General features: G+C 40.2%; 2 protein-coding genes across 33 annotated transcripts in view; one reads left to right on the top strand and one right to left on the bottom strand.

The window, feature by feature from the left end:
• The window catches only part of CAST (calpastatin), a 113,620-nt gene extending 109,614 nt beyond the window's left edge, over positions 1-4,006 (top strand). For 26 of the 28 annotated variants that reach the window (XM_045571790.1, XM_045571780.1, XM_045571787.1 and 23 more), the window contains 2 exons: positions 948-1,013; positions 1,912-2,207. In XM_045571790.1, the coding sequence (XP_045427746.1) occupies positions 948-998 (51 nt within the window). In that variant the 3' untranslated portion in view covers positions 999-1,013; positions 1,912-2,207. Of the gene's footprint in view, positions 1-947; positions 1,014-1,911; positions 2,208-3,688 lie in introns of those variants that run through there. The other 2 variants (XM_045571775.1, XM_045571779.1) reach the window with 2 other exon arrangements.
• Positions 3,813-18,407, bottom strand: part of ERAP1 (endoplasmic reticulum aminopeptidase 1) — a 37,184-nt gene continuing 22,589 nt past the window's right edge. For all 5 annotated transcript variants that reach the window (XM_036410590.2, XM_036410592.2, XM_036410591.2 and 2 more), the window contains 8 exons: positions 16,951-17,030; positions 16,197-16,380; positions 14,771-14,927; positions 13,781-13,965; positions 12,731-12,892; positions 10,273-10,413; positions 9,666-9,747; positions 3,813-5,528 (listed from right to left, as the gene is read on the bottom strand). In XM_036410590.2, coding sequence (XP_036266483.1) covers positions 5,373-5,528; positions 9,666-9,747; positions 10,273-10,413; positions 12,731-12,892; positions 13,781-13,965; positions 14,771-14,927; positions 16,197-16,380; positions 16,951-17,030 — 1,147 coding nt within the window. In that variant the 3' untranslated portion in view covers positions 3,813-5,372. The remainder of the gene's footprint in view (positions 5,529-9,665; positions 9,748-10,272; positions 10,414-12,730; positions 12,893-13,780; positions 13,966-14,770; positions 14,928-16,196; positions 16,381-16,950; positions 17,031-18,407) is intronic.

Here is an 18,407-nt window from a genome sequence, read left to right on the forward strand (position 1 = left end):
AAATATGAAAACCTAAGTATCCATCTAGGGATGAATGGATTTTTAAAACTGTGATGTATATATGCACAATAGGTTATTGTCCATAAAAAAAGAATTAAATCTTGACATTTGTGACAACCTGGGTGGACCCTGAAGGCATTAGGTTAAGTGAAGTAAGTCAGAAAGACAAATGACATATGATCTCACCTACGTGTGAAACCTCAAAGTTGCTCATGCCATTATCTCAAATAGATTAATTTGCTTATTATTTAACTTCAGTTATAGAAAGCATATGACCAACCCTTTCACAAAAAGTAGAAAGCATAATAATCCTATATGCTGAATGGGTTAGCTGGCCAGCAATTCCCTCCATTGCAGAGAGAGGAATCACTGCAGAATGAAGGAACAATTCCATCTAAAAACACATACATATTCTTTTCCTCAATTACCTTGATCTTTTAAAAAAAAAAAAAAAAAAAAAAAAAAAAAAGGCTGAAACCAGTTTGGCTCAATGGATAGAGTGTCAGCCTGCGAACTGAAGGCTCCCAGGTTCGATCCTGGTCAAGGGCATGTACCGTGGTTGTGGGCACATCTCCAGTGGAGAGTATGCAGGAGGCAGCTGATCGATGATGCTATCTCATCGATGTTTCTAATTCTTTATCCCTCTCTCTTCCTCTCTGTAAAAAATCAATAAAATATTTTTTTTAAAACAGGAAGTCTAGAGTAAAACATTTAGAATCACTTAAGGTTATTTTTAACTTATAAACTTGAAGGGGAAGAATTCATAGTGCTTTGGCTAAATAAAAAAATAATTAGAAAGACCATCTCATTTTCCCTAATTGATTACCAAGTTTTGCCCCTTTAATTTTTAGAAGCCCATCTCCTCAGAAGGATCTTCTGGTTGATCAGTTTTACGATACTTAATCTGGAAAAGGAAGAGCTTTTGATGGTTTTGCTTTCCCTTTTAGGCAAAGGAGGAAACTTCCAAGCCAAAAGCTGATGAAAAACAAACAAGTTAAAGTTCACACTATTTGGTAAGTTGAATGTTTGTTGCAAATGAGGGCAAGGGTACCTTCTACCAACCTGTGTGTTACAGGCGAGAGAAGCTAAGTCTGCTTCTTGAGTATTTCATGTTCTCAAATATTGGCATGAAATGCACATTGCAAAATCTATAGAGTAATTCTCTGAAAAGCACTAAATGGGACGATTGTGCTATTGGGATGTTCAAAAACAATCTTATAGTAAGAGCTCTCTAAAGTATTAGGCTAGGCTCTTGAAGAAAATGACCATCTTAAGTCTAGGGGACACTTTGAAACCCAATTGCTCATATTTTTGCAGATTACTGTGGCAAAGCAAAATTAGCATGTTGTAATACCTCTTACAGCCAAATGCCCCTATGTTATTGATACCAAGACATGATGGGTGTGGAAAAGTACCCTTTAAGGTCTGGAGGAAAGTAGAGGGTTTTTGGAACCAAGGGCAAAGGAAAAGATTGGCTACTTTTGGCCAAATACTATGTTTGATTATACGTTATGTTGACTCACGAGCTTGTATTGATGAGAGAATCTCAGAGAGATCTATCTTGAGAGCTGGACCCTTAACATGAGAAAGAAGAGATGTTATTATAAAGTATAAAAGCTTATAATTCTTGCCAAACAAAGCCTAAAGGAAATAAAAATATAGATTTCTCTCACTATGTTCCACTTTTAGTTCCATAATGAGGGAGGTATGCTGATGAGAAGTACTCTAAAAGAATCCCTCCAAAATTTAAAAAAATTCTATGAATAATTCACTTTCATATTTACCAATAGGAAATTCCTTCTTTGTGTGTGTGTGTGTATGCTTTTGCTAAATGTTACACTTATTATACCTTGTAACTACAAAAATTACATACCAAAGTGGTTCACTGGATTTTTGTCTGAATTTTTCAAGGTATCTACATATAAAATCTTCAGCTGGTGGTTGGTGACTTCTGGAGAACAAAAGGCTTTGACAACAAATTTTTCTGGGTGGCTTCTACACAGTGATCTTTGCTGAGTGTTTTGACATCCTAAACATTGGTTTGTTACTCTTTTCCCAGAAAAAAATTGAATTTGTGTGGTTCACCTGTGCTATTGTACTGAGTATTGATAAACTTTGAGTTTTTAAAAATTGCCTTCAGTTGGGAGAGAAAAGAACTTTATATTTCTAAGATATATTTGATAGTTTCTTAAAGCAGCACACACACACACACACAGAGGGCGGGGGAAACCTTTGCAAAATTTTGCACATCCTACACGCAGTGCCTGTAAATCTCATTAGTATTTTTGGTTTGCACTTAATTTGTTGTTATTGTTAGCATTTGGAAAACAATGCTGTAAACATTCGCCAATGTTCTGATTTCTCATTACCCCTTTCCTCTTGGGCTTTTGAACTGTATTTGATGTTTCTCTGGGTTAATGTCTATAAGCCCATTAAATATTGTACATTGGGCACATATCTCCTCTTGGGCTGCTAATAATAAATTGGTAGGTAACCTGGACAGACCAGGAAGCACTGCACCTCTTTTCAGGTTAAACTATTTGCCAGAGGTTAGGAGTTACGCACCTTATTGCCTCACAAAGCATACTGAGACTTGAATCAAGTCAGAAGAGCAAGGTACAGACTATATTTCACCGCATAGCAAGTCTCAAGAATAAAATGTACTCAGAATATTCATATGGCTTGAACTCTGTTGGTTTACTATGTTAAGCTGTGCTTCCACTCACTCTATATAAAACCTGAGCAGCAGCAGTTTGCTTAGTCTGTTGCACTGTATAGCACCTGGCTTCATGGGAAGTTAGGTTTATCAAATACAAAACCAAACTTCTGCTTTAAAAAAAGAAACCTGGAATTTAAAAATTTGCTCCCTTCCCCCACAGGAACTTAAGAACTAGGCTCTGTTGTCCTGCAACTTTGAATGGTTTCTTAGATCTTTCTGAATGAACTGCTTATGAACATAGCACTGAGGTCATTGATGAGATTTTGATAAATATTTAATTTCATCTTTACTTCCCGGTAGTGAAGGCAGGAAAAGATATCAGGTACATATCATACACTGATTTGGAATTTCTTATTTCAGAGAGCACAGCCTTCTTTAGCCTATGTGTGAAGATTTAATTTATTAGGACTTAGCTGACTTCACTAAATATATCATCACCAATACTGTCTAATAAGGGGGGAGAGACACAAAAACAATAACACTGCTTATAATGGGTGTCAATAACACTGCTTATAATGGGTGTCAAATTTTAAGACCCTCTATAAATTCAAAAATCATGCAGTACCTATGGGATTTCAAGCGTCACCCACTTTAAATGCTATGTCTGTCCCATCAGAGAGACAGAGCATTTTTCTATTATTCTAAGTCTGGGAAATATAAGCCAGTGTTATGGTGACTGAACAGACCTCTTCAAGGCACTGACAAGAAAATAAAACACATGTTTCCTGAGGGATTTTCACTATATATCTAATTCTTCCATTTGGGTAGTACAAAGTAGGGTTTTTTTTGTTTGTTCAAAAAGGTAAAACCTTGGACATTGACAGATGTGTTTGCAAGGATATGGCTGCAGTGTTATTAACCTGATGCATATATAGTATTTTTAAACAGCATACCAAAATCCAGAGAGTTAAGAAATGCCTGTAAAAGTAAACATTTAACGTACTCTGACTACGCTTTTTTGTTTATTAGAAATGTCTTCAAGTGTTGGGTGTTTTTTAGTAATTAATGATGGCTTGAGTCAGCTTCAGCATCCAAAGTGGTCCTTTTAACCCATCTAATTAGGAGGAAATAATGGCAAATATCTGCTTACAGGTAAATTATAGCCTTTTATTACCGAACAGGTTTTGCACATTGCTGTGGCAATATTGTGTCCGTTTAGGAAATGGACTTCTCCCAACGCATTGGAAAGTAGGTTCCTCAGGTGACCAAACTGAAGACCACTATTTCCACATTTCATATTTCTTTAATCAAGATGTAAAATACAATTAAAAATATTTTACATTCAAATCTTGGCTTTGTATGTTTTTGGACGGAAAATACCTGGGGTAGCAATTACCAGTGATTTCTGTTTCTATTTCTCAAACCATTAAACCATGCAATGTTTAAAAATGGAATTGTAAATGCATTTAGGCCCAGAAAGAGTCGCTATTCCTGGTGTACGAGAACACATTTTGACATTTTCCCTATCACATTCCTTTATCTTGAAAATTCTGCATTAAAAACCTCATAAAAGATTTCTCAGTTAGAGGAATATAAAATAGTTTCAGTTTCACCATACATTGTCATTTACAGGAGACTCTGCGATGGCTTATTGGCAATAACTGGCAATACTGAGTAATTCAGGAATTGTAAACTAGGCCAAACAACAAGCACCTACCTAAGGATCAAGAGCTCTCAGGTTCAACTTCAAGCCACAGGTTCCTTCTCTAGACCTGAATGTACTCTGCCGTTTCAGAAGGGACACTATCAGTCAGGATCCCTGAGGAGTAGATGACACTCAAATTAGGATTACTTGAGGAGGGTGTCATTCAAGGTGGTGTTTTGTTTTTAAACAATGGCAGGACAGGGATGTATGGAAACCACAGGTACAGCCAAGACTGGTAAAAGCCAGGCTGCCACTTCTCTTCTCACCCTTTGGGGACGAGAAGGAAGCAGTTGCTAGAACGTGGAGATGGAGAAGGCTCAGTGGGCAAAGGGGCCACCTCCAGAGCAGTGGAGGCCAGCCTGAGGCAGCCCGAAGGGACCTCGGAGAGGACACCCACCTCCTCTCCCCCACCACAACCTGCCCTCCCGGGAGACTGACCACAAGCTGGAGGCCAGGAAGCCCGAGGAGGTGGCCTCACATTCGCCCCTGGGCACGGGCAAAGAAGAGAAGGCAGAAGCAGATCAGACACCCTGGTTCTGAGTGTGTCTATTTCATGTGTATTCCATAAATACACATAGATGCAAACTTAATCTTTTTAAAACACAGTATCTAAAAGGCGGATCCAAATGGTCACTCAGTAGTTCCCACCGTGCACAGCGTTCCAAGGAGACTAACAAAAAAGTTTCTGAATGACAAAGGTGGGAGGGAAGGGTTTAGAGACTGAGGGGCTTAAGTATAAAATAAAAAATAAGAATAAAGCACTTTACTCCTCAATAGTGAGGAACCCGCCTCTTGGGTTTACATTGTAGGCAACACCTGTAAATGAAACACACAAAAGAAATAACCCATTGATGGGAAAATTAAGGCCTGGTCAAATGAGGAAGAAGCTAAAGGAAAAGGAGGTGTCTTCAGGGGGCAGCCCAAACAGCCATCTCTAGGTAGAAGGTATTCACATCCAACAACATGTAGGTGACTACAGATCACAGGAACCAACAAGGAAACAGTCTGTTAGAGCAGTTCAAGATTTTGGTTTTGGAGCCACACTCTGATTTTATCAAAATTCTTATCCATCCAACGTATGTTTTCCTCGATGGTTTCAATTGTTTGTTGGACACAACGGAGCTGAGAACCATTTTCTTTCAAAGAGCTGAAGAATCCTTTTACCTTGTGAAGAGAGGGGGGAAAATGAGTTTTCAAAATTTTGCTTTATTACATTATACAAGTTCAGGCTCATTAAAAGAAAACTGGAGCCGAAATTTCAGCATTTGTCAAAATTCTATACGGAAGGCAGTGCCAGGTGTCTGGATACGATTATGTACACAAACTTAGCTGTATGAAATGAGCTCATGCCTCATGATGTCAAGTTTTGTGTGTTTTTTTCCTCTGTAGTTTTTTTTTAGTTTGTTCACAGTTGCCAGATTCTAAAAGACTTCACTGTTTACCACTTTATAATTAAGGTTTAATTGAGTGTGTCTGTTTAATGTGTATTCTGTTATAGACACACAGATGCTAACTGAATTTCTTAAAACATGGTATCTGAACAGCAAAATGTGCAGAGTGTCTTCTTTGCCAAGCAAAACAGTTTCAACCACATAAGTGTAGTCTTTCTCCATGGACCTGGCCTCGTGTGTTGTTATAGAAACACTGTGGGGAATGGGGTTCTTAGCAAGTTATGGTGGTAATACCCTTAACTTTGCCAAGTTTTTATTATCTTAATCCACAATTCAGGTATTGTTCCCCTAGGATAAAATCCATACAAAGTTCCCCATGGTGTTAATGTGATAAGAAACTCTTGGCTATCTCCATGAAAATATATTTTTGTTGTTTCATCGCTGGGTATGTGAACCCCTTTCAGCTCACAGGAGGAATAGGCCGGCTTTGCCACACCGTTGATCACTGTGCTACTCTGTTTCACCTTACAGGGTTCTAAACCTTTCCCCATAAATTTTCACAGCATTAATCCATCAATTTTTGATTTTGCAGACAAAAAGCAAATCTAGGCCAAGATGTATTGTTTATTCAGCATGGATTCCAGAAAGTTAATTCTTGAAGAAGAAAAAGAAGAAAAAATCCCACCATGCCATAATATCATGAGTTTGAAAATAAGAGGGAGGTCAGAATAGGTGTTTAAAACACCAAATTCCAATTCTAAATGATGTAAGGCTGTTTCAAAATTATCGCAGTGTAACTTTCAATGAGCTTAGAGGCATGCCCTCCTGCTGCAGCAGCCTAGAAAACACTGCTTCTCTGTCCCAAGTTGCAACTCAACCTTCTTTCCCACTTAACTCAAGAGTAGTTGATATTCAGCTAAAAAAAATCACTCTGAGCACTCCTCAACAGTCACACCTCATCGACAGTCTTACCCTTTGACCAAACTGCCTAACCTAAAAACACCACTAAAGAACACTTACAAGATTGGCAACAAAACTGGTTTTAACACTTGGTCTTACATTTTTTTTTTTTTTTTCGGACGCCCCAAGTCTCTCTCCTATCTGATCTGATTTGGGAAACGCAGCATGTCATCTGAGTATTTGATTCAAACCTGCCTCCTTGAGAATATTTTCTGTGCAACAAGCAGCATGATACCGGGATAGAAAAACAGGTTTATCCGACCTTGTTGGACCTTGAGCAAATAATTTCACTTCTCTGGAACTGTCTCATTTGTTAAATGAGGGTCATATCTACATTGCAGAGGATGTGATTATGGAATGTGGTAAGGTGCAGAACCTCAAACCCAGACTATACTTTTCAGAAAGAATTTCAGGCAATTTATAAAGTCCAGGTATAAAATAAATGTTAAAGAACAAAAAGCTGCATAATGGACAGAGAGAGGTAACTGTCTGAAGAATTTATGCAGAGAATAATTTACCTCTTCGAGCCGTGCTCTTGTGGAGAACTGATTTGTTGTTCTGAGTCTTTATGTGGTTTCAAAACTAGGCTGAGTTTAGATAAGATCTGAGTGCCAAATATTCATTTTTTAAGGAATAGTTTCATATGTAGTCTGGTTACACCATGAATATAGGAAGAATAAGCAAAAGAAATGTCACGTCCCGAGCCTCACCCGGGCTTGTAAAATTAACTTGCACATAACATCTCAAGCTTGACCTCCACTGAGGATTACAGTGGAGGTCATCTGTGTGATGACCTGAGAGTTGTCCACAGGCTGGAACTAGCTAGAAGGCTGTTCATAGACCAGATCTGTGGCAACAAAATATTCTATTCACTCACTTGTTCATTTGTTTGCTCATGAATTCATTCAAGACGTCCTCCTACTTTTACCATATGGCAGGCTTGGTTTGGGGTTCTAGGGAATGAAGATGAACAGAATAGACAAAGCCCTTGCTCTCATGGAGCTTAAATTCTACTGGGGGAATGAGACAATTAGACCACCTTTGTCAGGTTGAAGACAAAGGATCGTAAGAGGATCCTTTGCAACTGTGCGGATGTGCGGCTGTGTTTTATAGGATGATTCGGAGATGTTTCAGTGGACATTAAAAGAAATGCAGGTATCTAGGAGGGGAGAGGTTGCGTCCATAGAAAACATCGGGTGCACAAACTGAGATAGGCCAAGGAAATGAAGGTAGTAGGATGTTCTCTATTATGAAAGTATCTCAGGCTTCTTCGTTTCCATGGCCTATCTCAGTTTGTGCACCTGATGTTTTCTATGGATGCAACCTCTCCCCTCCTAGATACCTGCATTTCTTTTAATGTCCACTGAAACATCTCCGAATCATCCTATAAAACACAGCCGCACTCCCCATCTCAGGTATTCTCTATCCTTTCCTTCCTATCCTGACGAAGCTCTGCACTTCCTTCTCTGCCTGGCTTGCTCTTTCCCCAACTCCTCACTGGAAAGGCTCATTTTATCCTTTAGAGATTCCAGCTCAAGGGTCAACTTTCCAGACCACTCTGTGTAGCAGGCCACCCCCTCCACAGTTACTGTCATAGCCCTAGTTTATTTCACAGTTTATAGCCATCAGAGTTTACTGCCTGTCTTCCAAGAAACCTGTGAGCTCCCTGAGCTTAGGGTGCTTGCTCGATTCACGGCCACATCCTCAGTTCTAGCACAGAAAAGAAGGCAAGGGATGAATAAGAACCAATGCAAATAGGCATGACTAAATGGATGAGGCTGAAGCCCTGACACAGCTGGGTTTAAGATTCTGCACCTTACCGCATTCCATAACCACATCCTCTGCAATGCAGATATAACCCTCATTTAACAAATGAGACAGTTCCAGAGAAGTGAAATTATTTGCTCAAGGTCCAACAAGGTAGGATAAACCTGTTTTTCTATCCCGGTATCATGCTGCTTGTTGCACAGAAAATGTTCTCAAGGAGGCAGGTTTGAATCAAATACTCAGATGACATGCTGCGTTTCCCAAATCAGATCAGATAGGAGAGAGACTTGGGGTGTCCGGAAAAAATATATATATAGGATGCATATGCTACAGACAGGGCGGACAGGACTTGGGGATGGATTAGATGTGAGGAAAAGAAGGGCTCAGAAGGACTCCTGTGTATTCTAAGAAAAGCATTATCATAGAAGGGACACCAGAAACAACCCATCGATCCGATTCCTCAGAGTTAAAGACTCAGAAAAAAAGTACACTTTTGTAGTTCCCTCTTACTGGACAATGGGATAACTCATACTGCTTTTTCATCTTTCCTTAACTGCTAGGAAGCTGTGATAAAGTTAGGGTTCGAGAGCAATAAATTATCCTCTGCATAAATTCTTCAGACAGTTACCTCTCTGTGTCCATTATGCAGCTTTTTGTTAACATTTATTTTATACCTGGACCTTATAAGTTGCCTAAAATTCTTTCTGAAAAGTAAATGGCATATAAATAAGTAGCAGGAAATCATGAACCTGGAAATGGAACCTGGATTTCAGACTCGCCTCTTTCATAACTGCTGGATGATCCCTTCAGTCATTCATATTTCCCATGATCACTTTTATCATCCCAAACAGGGATTCCGTATTCGAAGTAGCCTTTAAGCTCTAACCTTCATAATGGCCAAAATTAGGACTTCTTTATGTGTTTGGGAAGAGGCACAGTTTTTACTATAATAATTCATTCATAGCTGATTTTTGCTTATGTTAACAACACTACAGCACCCAAAAGGAACATCTACTAAGCGACAAGATTCGTTGCTAACTCGTCACACCCTTAAATATTTTGTCTACCCCATACTTATTAGCTAGTTGTCACTTAAGCTATATATATATATATATATATATATATATATATATATATATATATATATATATTTTTTTTTTTTTTTTTTTTTTTTTTTTTTTACCTCTTCAAGCCGTGCTCTTGTGGAGAACTGATTTGTTGTTCCCATCACCATGTAGGCTATGGAAGGAGAGCCAAGGTCAAACCTAGAAATGGAAACTGTCATGTTACATTGTGAAATATTCATTCTCTCAACATATATTTCTACGTGCCCCTTTTATTATAGCACTTAAGTAAAAACTGGTTAGGCATGGAAAACATGGACATGATCCCTGCCCTCCAATGGATTAAGATCTAGTTGCAAAATCTAGGTGAATAAAAGATGAAGTACCCAGGAGAAAATGATAGAGGTAATGATGCTACACAAGTTAGACAAGGACAGATGCAAATCAGCAAAGGTGCTGAGCAGGAGACTTCTAATAGGTCAGTGGGTGCGGGGAGGGATTATTCCAGGTGGAACAGAAAACCTAGTCAGGTTTTCCAGATTCATGGGCTAGCAATGAAGTAAGAGTTTTATATTGTCTAAGGATATTATAAGGACCTCTACTTTCTAGCTTCAGTCAAAAAACCCCTTTGGATGATCACTGTTGTTTTACAAACAAATTTTTTAAAGAAAAATAGCCATGTTGAGGAACTTCCCCAGGGACAGCACAATCTTTGGCACTACTTACTTTTGTATAAGTTTATTCCAATTGTCCTTCAGAAACTGCCAGGCCAGTGGATATCCCACTGGGTTTCTGCCAACAGAGCGAAGAATAGCTGGAAACTCTTGAGTTTTTATTACATCTCCCTTAAAACTTTGGTCTAGTAACCTAGAATAATTAAGAGGGAAAAATGCTAGCAATGAATATGCCCTGGAAAAGTTATGAGAAAGTTATTCCATAAAATAATTTAAAGCCAGCCTGTCAATAACAAAGAGTGAAAAGATGGTTAACCAGAGCCCTGGTAAACTTGCTATAGCTATTCTATCTAATGAAAGAGTAAAATGCAAATTAACCATCACTCCACTAAACCCACCAGCCACGCCCACAAGCCAATCAGTGATAGTATGCAAATTAACCCAAACCAAGATGGCTGCAACCACAGAGAGCAGGAGGGAGGCTTGGGTTTCCCTGGCAATGGAGGAAGCCAAGCTTTCCGCACACCCTGGCCGGCCAAGGCTTCCACTCCAGGCTACAAAGTTTCAATTATAGAAGATACATAAATTCCAACAAAAATGGCTGCTGCCACGGAGAGAGCATGAGGCTTGGCTCTGCTCCAGGCTACAAAGTTTCAATTGTAGAAGATAAATAAATTCCAGATATCAGGGAATCTGCTTGGGTCGCTGGGGGAATGGCTGGCCTTTTCCACAACATGCCCCTCGCCCAGGCCACTCCACACCCCAAGCGGTCCTCAACCTGAGCCGGGATACCCTTCAGGGCAAACCAGCTGGCCCCCACCTGTGTACCAGGCCTCTATCCTATCTAATAAAAGAATAATATGCTGATTGACCATCACTCCAACACACAAGATGGCTGCCCCCATGTGGACACAAGATGGCCACCACAAGATGGCCAGCAAGAGAGGGCAGTTGGGAGGGACCAGGCCTGCAAGGGAGGGCAGTTGGGGTGAAAAACCCTGAAGGGGAGGGCAGTTAGGGGTGACCAGGCCAGCATAGGAGTTAAGTTAGGGGTAAATAGGCTGGCAGGGGAGCAGTTAGACATCAATCAAGCTGGCAGGGGAGTGGTTAGTGGGTGATCAGACTGGCAGGCAGAAGTGGTTAGGAGCAATCAGGAAGGCAGGCAGACGAGCAATTGGGAGCCAGCAGTCCCGGATTGTGAGAGGGATTTCTGACTGCTCATTTAGGCCCAATCCCAGATTGGAGAGGGTGCAGGCTGGGCTGAGGGACATTCCCCTCCCCCCCCATGCACGAATTTTGTGCACCAGGCCTCTAGTATAACAATAAAACTAACACACAGTATTCACAATACACATTCCCACATATGCTCTCATTTTCTCATAAAAGGAGCTAAGAAAGTATATGTTTCTAAATTTGTTATTTTAAAGATACACAAATATATGCTTCTTTAAATATTTTTCATGACACCTGCTTCTCCCTAATTATTTACCACTAGAGGCTCAGTGTATGAATTTGTGCATGGGCTGGGTCCCTAGGCCTAGCCCTCTATAAGGGCCAATCAGGGCCTGCTGGCTGGAGAGGAGGGACAAGGAGAGGGAGCATGGGCCAATCGGGGCCTGCCAGCCAGGGGTGAAGAACAGGGCACAGGAGGTTGGCCGGTGCAGGAGGTTCACTGCCAGCCCCACGTAGGGAGCTAGCCCTCAGCTCCACTAGAAAAGGGGCCTTGTCCCCCCTCCCCCAGTTACTCATCCTAGCCTGGGGCCCAAAAGTCTCAGCGGGGTTGGAAAAGGAGGTGATGGTCACCGGGCCGGCTGCAGAAGAAACAGACACCAGTGACCTACTACTGCATGGTTCCCAACCTCCCCCACTCCTCCTTCCCTCACTGCTGCACCACCACTATTGGTGGGTGGGCAGCAGGCCAATTGGGGCCTACCATCTGGGGTGTGGGGCAAAGGGTGGGTAGAGAGGACATGAGAGGTTGACTGCCAGCCCCAAGGAGGGAGACAGCCCTTGGCCCTCCTGAGAAAGGGGCTGTATCCACCACCACCCATCCCCATTTCCCCATCCCAGCCCAGGGCCTAAGGCCCTGACACAGTCAGGAGAGGAGGCGACAGTCACTGGGCTGGGCATGAAAAAAACGGATGCCAGACACTGACGCTGCCAGCCGGCTGTGGGAGGTTGGCTGTGGAAGTGCACTGACCATCAGGGGGCACCTCCTGTAGTGAGCATCTGCCTCCTGGTGGTCAGTGCACGTCATTGCGACTGGTCAACCAGTTGTCCCATTTAGTTGGTCTTAACAGTCACTTAGGCTTTTATATATATAGATATATATATATATATATATATATATATATATATATATATATATATGATACCCGTTAGCTGTCTCCCCACTAATATAAATGTTTCCAGCAGAACAGGCAATTCCTGCTCAAAAGAACAAAAATAGATGCGAGAAGGATCTGATCTAAATTCCTTTGTTCATACATGAACATGAATGAATTACTCACCACTGGAGTTTTTCCTTGTTTTGGCTAATACAGAGGGCAAATTCAATTTGGTTTTTCTCGGTACTGGACAGAGAAGACTGATATTTACGATACAGAAAATCCCATCCTTCAGTGGTCTGGGCCCCCACAGCAAACACTGCCATCGTCACATCATTGGGCAGCCTTTGGGAAAGAGCACATGGGCAAGAGTCAGAGTTGTAGGAACTGTGTGGAGATGCAAAATGGTGACTAGTTATGAACTGATAAATGGCCTCATGATCAGAGATGCAAGCCTGGATATCTAAACAAAAATAACCTTTCCTTCAATTAAATTTTTTGAAAGAGGCAAAGAGAAAATATCTAAAATTCAGTTGTGAGTAGTCTTCTCGAAAATGTGAACATGAAATGCCACTTTCACAAACACCTATGTGTCTAGCACACTTTAATGACACTGGGTGACTCCCAATAGGAGGTCACTCTTCAAGCCAAAAGAAAGAGTTTCAAACTAGACTCAAGATGTAATCCATGAACAAACATTAGGAATCCAATGGGACCACCACTTAGAAGCATGTCTTTCAATGGAAGCATGTTTACTATGGGCTTAATGTTTCCCAGATGGGATTTAAGACCCAGATATACCTAAGTATAGTGAGAATTAATTTTCAAAATAGAGGAATAACTGTACTTAGGTAGCATTAGCAACTACTATGCGCCTCCTGTCAGGGACTTTGGAAACACAAAGAAACTACTGTGAGGCATCGCCTCTGTTTCTGCCAGTGCAGCTGTCTCGGTTCTGGTAGGTTTTGTACCCTTGGCCACATAAAGTGGGAACTATTCTAATCCCCTTCTAACTCTCCGTATATTTGACTTTTGTGCATAGAACTTCCCTCCTAGCATTACTGCAAGTTGAGAGATACACAGATACATCTTAAAAAGTAATTTATTTTCCTAAAAAGGAAGGCCAGGGAGACTTTTTGTAGTTGGTTTTGCTCCGAACATGTAGCAGCAATGATGGAAAATAGAAAAGGCACCCCTTTTCATGAACGAACTAGCTGTTTGCTAAGGACGCACCTTAAGTCTCCATCAGATTCCTTCCATGCTCTGAAGTAGCCTTCTGCCCTCTGCACGCAGGGCTGATACTTGCGTACACAGGCGAGGAGGAGGAGCTGGCTCCGCAGCATTCGCTCTGAGACAGAGCCCTCGTCAGTCCAGGTCTGCTTGTCAATGAGGCCCCTCAGCAGCCTGATGAGAAAGCCCTGAGGGAAAGCCACAGTGTCAGCAGTACAGTCCCAGATTACCGCATGTTTTATGTAATCCAGTACGCTCAGGCGAGGGGGATATTTTACAAAGTGTAATAACAACTCTTATTTCTAAAACCATGCAGTTCTGTTTATATAATAAAAGGCGAATATGCAAATTGTCCCCTCAACTGGGAGTTTGACCAGGGGACAGGGCCAGATGGCCAACCACTGTGTCTCCTCCTAGTCTGGTCGGACCCCACCTATGCACAAATTCGTGCACCAGTTTCATTATAAAAGTTGTCAGACACAAGAAATTATGAACTATTTTAGTATTTGCTTAACAATCTTTCATAAATATGTTTATCTACTTAAAATCAAGATAAATTGCCACTTTTAAAAAATAAACTAAGAGTTTATATGACTACATTTTGAAGGCAAATTTTACAATGGTACTTCATGACCTTTTGCCAAAAAATAACTTTGTACTTCTTCAAGTACCTGAGTCCCAAAGAATCTTAATAGCAACCATCATAATACAGAAGTAAAATAAATTAAAAGGTTTACAAAAGGAAGGAAATAAAAAATCCATGAAAATTAAGTACAGAGTCTCATAGTTCCATGTCTACTTTCAATACTAAAATAAAACCAAATATCTTTGCTAGTCAATCCAAATACTGAGTTAATTTTTATTTACTTTTATATATACTGATATATATATATGTACATATAATATTTACACACACACAACAGTAAGAATTCTTGCACAACCATATAAAAGCAAACCACTTAAGTAGCCTCTCAGTTTATTTGAGGTTTTTACCTTGAATTGAATTTCCACTTCATTCATATCTCTTTTCTCCATTAACTTATACATAGGTATCAGCTCATTCAAACCTTGGAACACAGGCATGATTTCTGTTTCATGTTTCAAGTACAGGGTTAAATCCAAGGCTTTTTCGATCGGTAGCTTTCCAATGCTGGTCGGGAGACACCATGGTGAGAGGTTTAAAAGAAAACTTAGGAAATCAACTTTTTGTCTCAAAAAATATTTTAACAATCTACCAGCAAAAAATTCAACAAGTTATTAACACCCCTCATAAATAAGGATCTATTAGTATCTTTTCTATCATAAATAACACAACATTGACATGTTTGCATGGTGAAGGGAGTTGCTCAAACACAACAGAGCTAGGGCTAAAGTGGTTCAGACACAAAGCAGGGCAGGGTCTGCTCCTCTACGCAACGTTGGACTGTGTGCTGATCTTTGGTTGGGATTTTGATCACAGATCCTTCAGGAAGCCTAATTGGAGAGACTGCCACTCAGCTGACACTATAAGTCTCTGGGGTCAGCACATCCTCTTCTCCATTCCAACAGAACTGAATATGGATAAAAACCCTGCGTTATAGAGGGTTGATGCTAAAAGTCTCAGAGGTAAGGTATATGCTCATAAATACAACATCCTCTAAGATTTAAGCAGCAGTATGCTACAGAGGGGAATATTTGTAGGCGTGAGGAAACAGCTGGGTATATATTTATCCCCCTTTGCTACTTTTCGCCCCAAGAGGCCCCGATGAGGAAGAACTTAACATTTAGAGCAGAGGACATGGAGTATGAGGAGAACTACAAATTATTCCTTTCTACCTGAGTGATTCCCCTTAGGACCTCTGTTCTGCCTAAATACTGAGGAAGTGTAAGTTTTTGTCTTGCAGACTCTTTCCTTAATAACCTTTGTCGTGGGGCAAAAAATCTGAGTAAACACTCAACAGCTCAAAGTTCATTTGTTTGGGCAATATTTTATGAGCTGTATTCCATTAAGAGGCTGTGAAGTTCAGGAATCCGAGTGTGGGCAGGGGTGGATGGAAACCCCTTTAACCCAACAAGGGGAGGAACCAGATCTGCTAAAGCAGGGCCAGAGCCAGAGAAAGCCACAGGAAAACTCTTTAGAAACCAGCTAAGTAGCTTCTCCAGGGAGAAAGTCTCCTGATTTTCTACACTTTTGCCTCCATGTGATCATACTTGTTAATGAAAAAGGTTAAAATACAGATGCCTTCCTTTACCTGACTCAGCAGACACAGACAGGAGGTTAACCATACAGCTACAAGCAACCTTGGATTGTTAGAAGAACTTAGGGGAAAACACCCTCCAACTTATTAGCAATCAATCATTTCCATCTTTAGAAATCAAGAATTTGAGTGATAACAGCTGCTTTCAGATATAAGCCAAGACTCTGAGGAGTGTGTGTTACCTGACAAGCTGAAATGCATTGTTAATGAGACTGGCCCGATCATTACTGCTGACTGCTGTGTGGGTTCCTTGTAAAAGGCCCGTCAAAGAATCCCATCCATCATCCTCATAATGCACAATGTAATAGCCATTCATTCCCACGTTAAATTTGATCCATTCCACCTCTTCTGGGAGGATGAGCACATCTAGAGCAAATAAAATAAATCATAGCTCTATGTTCTCTCTTGACGGATGAAAGCTTTTCTGATCAGAGACTAGACCACGAAACTACAGGCAAGTTTAATACTGAAAATGAGTTGCATATTGAACAAGTTTCTTTTAGAAACCAAAAAACAGCATCTCCATCGACAAAAGCCAACACTAGTTTTAGGCACCGATTTCGTGAGATTTATAGATCTATGAGAAGAATGCAGCCACGTTTCAGGCCATACATACGATATAACCCAGCAATGTTAACAAAATAATGGGGGTTTTTTCACTCATAATCCCTTCTCTTTATCATTACATAAATCAACTGTTTTAATCTCTATCTGGCAAGATACTGGCTTTTTTTTTTTCCCCCCCCAACCAGATAGGATTTTCAACCTATAGTCTTCACTAGAAAATGAAAGCCAGGGATCTGCTAAAGATAAAGGTGGGCCTGGTCCTTTTCATTTTAACCAAGATAAATAGCCAAAGAAAGGCGGTATCTAAATCCTGCACATTTCTATAATTCCTTCTTGCATTAACCTAGTTACCCCCCCCCAACAAATTACCTGTTTTTGTCTTCAGCAAAAATTTCTGGGCCGATTCTGATTTGCTGGTGATGAACGTCAATGGAACGTGCCACAGGTACCTAAAAGAAAGGAGGATGAATTGCTCATTTGTTGATTCAACTGATCAAGCAGTTATTAAATCACGTATCATGTGCCAGGCACTGGCTAGTTTAAGAAAGAATGGTACCAAAGATGCTACAGACAAGAGATTAAAACACTCCTCTATCTTGTTTTCCAGGCACTATTCACCCTTCTCAGGCTCCTTAAATAGTTAAGAATTTGGGCTCAAGCGAGCCCTGATAGCCTTTAGTGATTGGCTGGGAGTTCACGAGCCGAACTTAAGAACCGTGACCACTAGTAATGGCACAAATTGACATCATGTGCCTCCTAAATGATACACTAAGAACACATCGCTTCTATGGAATTCCTACTAATGATGCATAACCTGAATTTGATCATGAAGAAACAGCAGAAAACCAAGCTGGTGGATATTCCATAACATAACTGGCCTGTACTCTTAAAAAATGGCAAGGTCAAAAAAGACAAAGACTGAGGAGCAATTTCAGAGAAAAAGGACTAAAGAAATGTGGCAATTAACACAATGTTACCCTAATACTGAATTCTACCTGAATCAGAATATTTTTTTCTTTTGCTACAAAGACATTATTACTAGGACAGTTGGAAAAACTTAAATAGGTTTAAGTTAATAATTAGATAATAACATTGCATCAAATTTATTTCATAATTTTGATAACTGTATTATAGTTATATACATGAATGTTCTTGTCTTTTAAAAAATACCACACTAAAGGATTTTGAGGTAAAGGATTATCATGTCTCCAAATTACTCTCAAACAGGGGAAAGCCATACATATAAAATCACACATATATATGGCATATATGGAGAGAGAGAGATATATAGAGAAAGCATATCTTTACTTAGAGAAATGTGGTAAGAAGTTAACATATATCAGGGTTAAAAATATATGAAAATTTTTTGCACTCTTCTTACAACTTCTCTATTAAGTGTAAAATTACTTTGAAACAAAACCTTTTTAAAATAGTGTCCATCTAGAGCCAGTCAAGCTGCAATGTGTCATTTCCAGTGATGTCCTCTGTCCTGTCAATCTGGCAAACCAAGTTCCAGGATCCAACTCAAACTTCCCAAAGAAAAGAATTGAGTCTCTCCCTAATTCCCAGAAATTGTAATTTCCAGGCACTGTTGTAATTTAGTGACAGTTACTTAGATCAGAGCTTATTACAAGCCAATTACTGGACATCTGCATCCCATCAAAGTACAATACAAAACATGATAATTATACATCATCAGCTTCACCGAGATGAACCAAGGTTTAGAGCAATCTCCATTCTCCTGGGGAGATGGTGGTGTATAAGTCAACTTCATAGGACATGCAGATTTGATTGAAACATTTTAGCAATAAAGGTAAGGGCACCAT

This window comes from Pipistrellus kuhlii, unplaced genomic scaffold (assembly GCF_014108245.1).
Source record: "Pipistrellus kuhlii isolate mPipKuh1 unplaced genomic scaffold, mPipKuh1.p scaffold_m20_p_4, whole genome shotgun sequence".
Lineage (NCBI taxonomy): Eukaryota > Metazoa > Chordata > Mammalia > Chiroptera > Vespertilionidae > Pipistrellus > Pipistrellus kuhlii.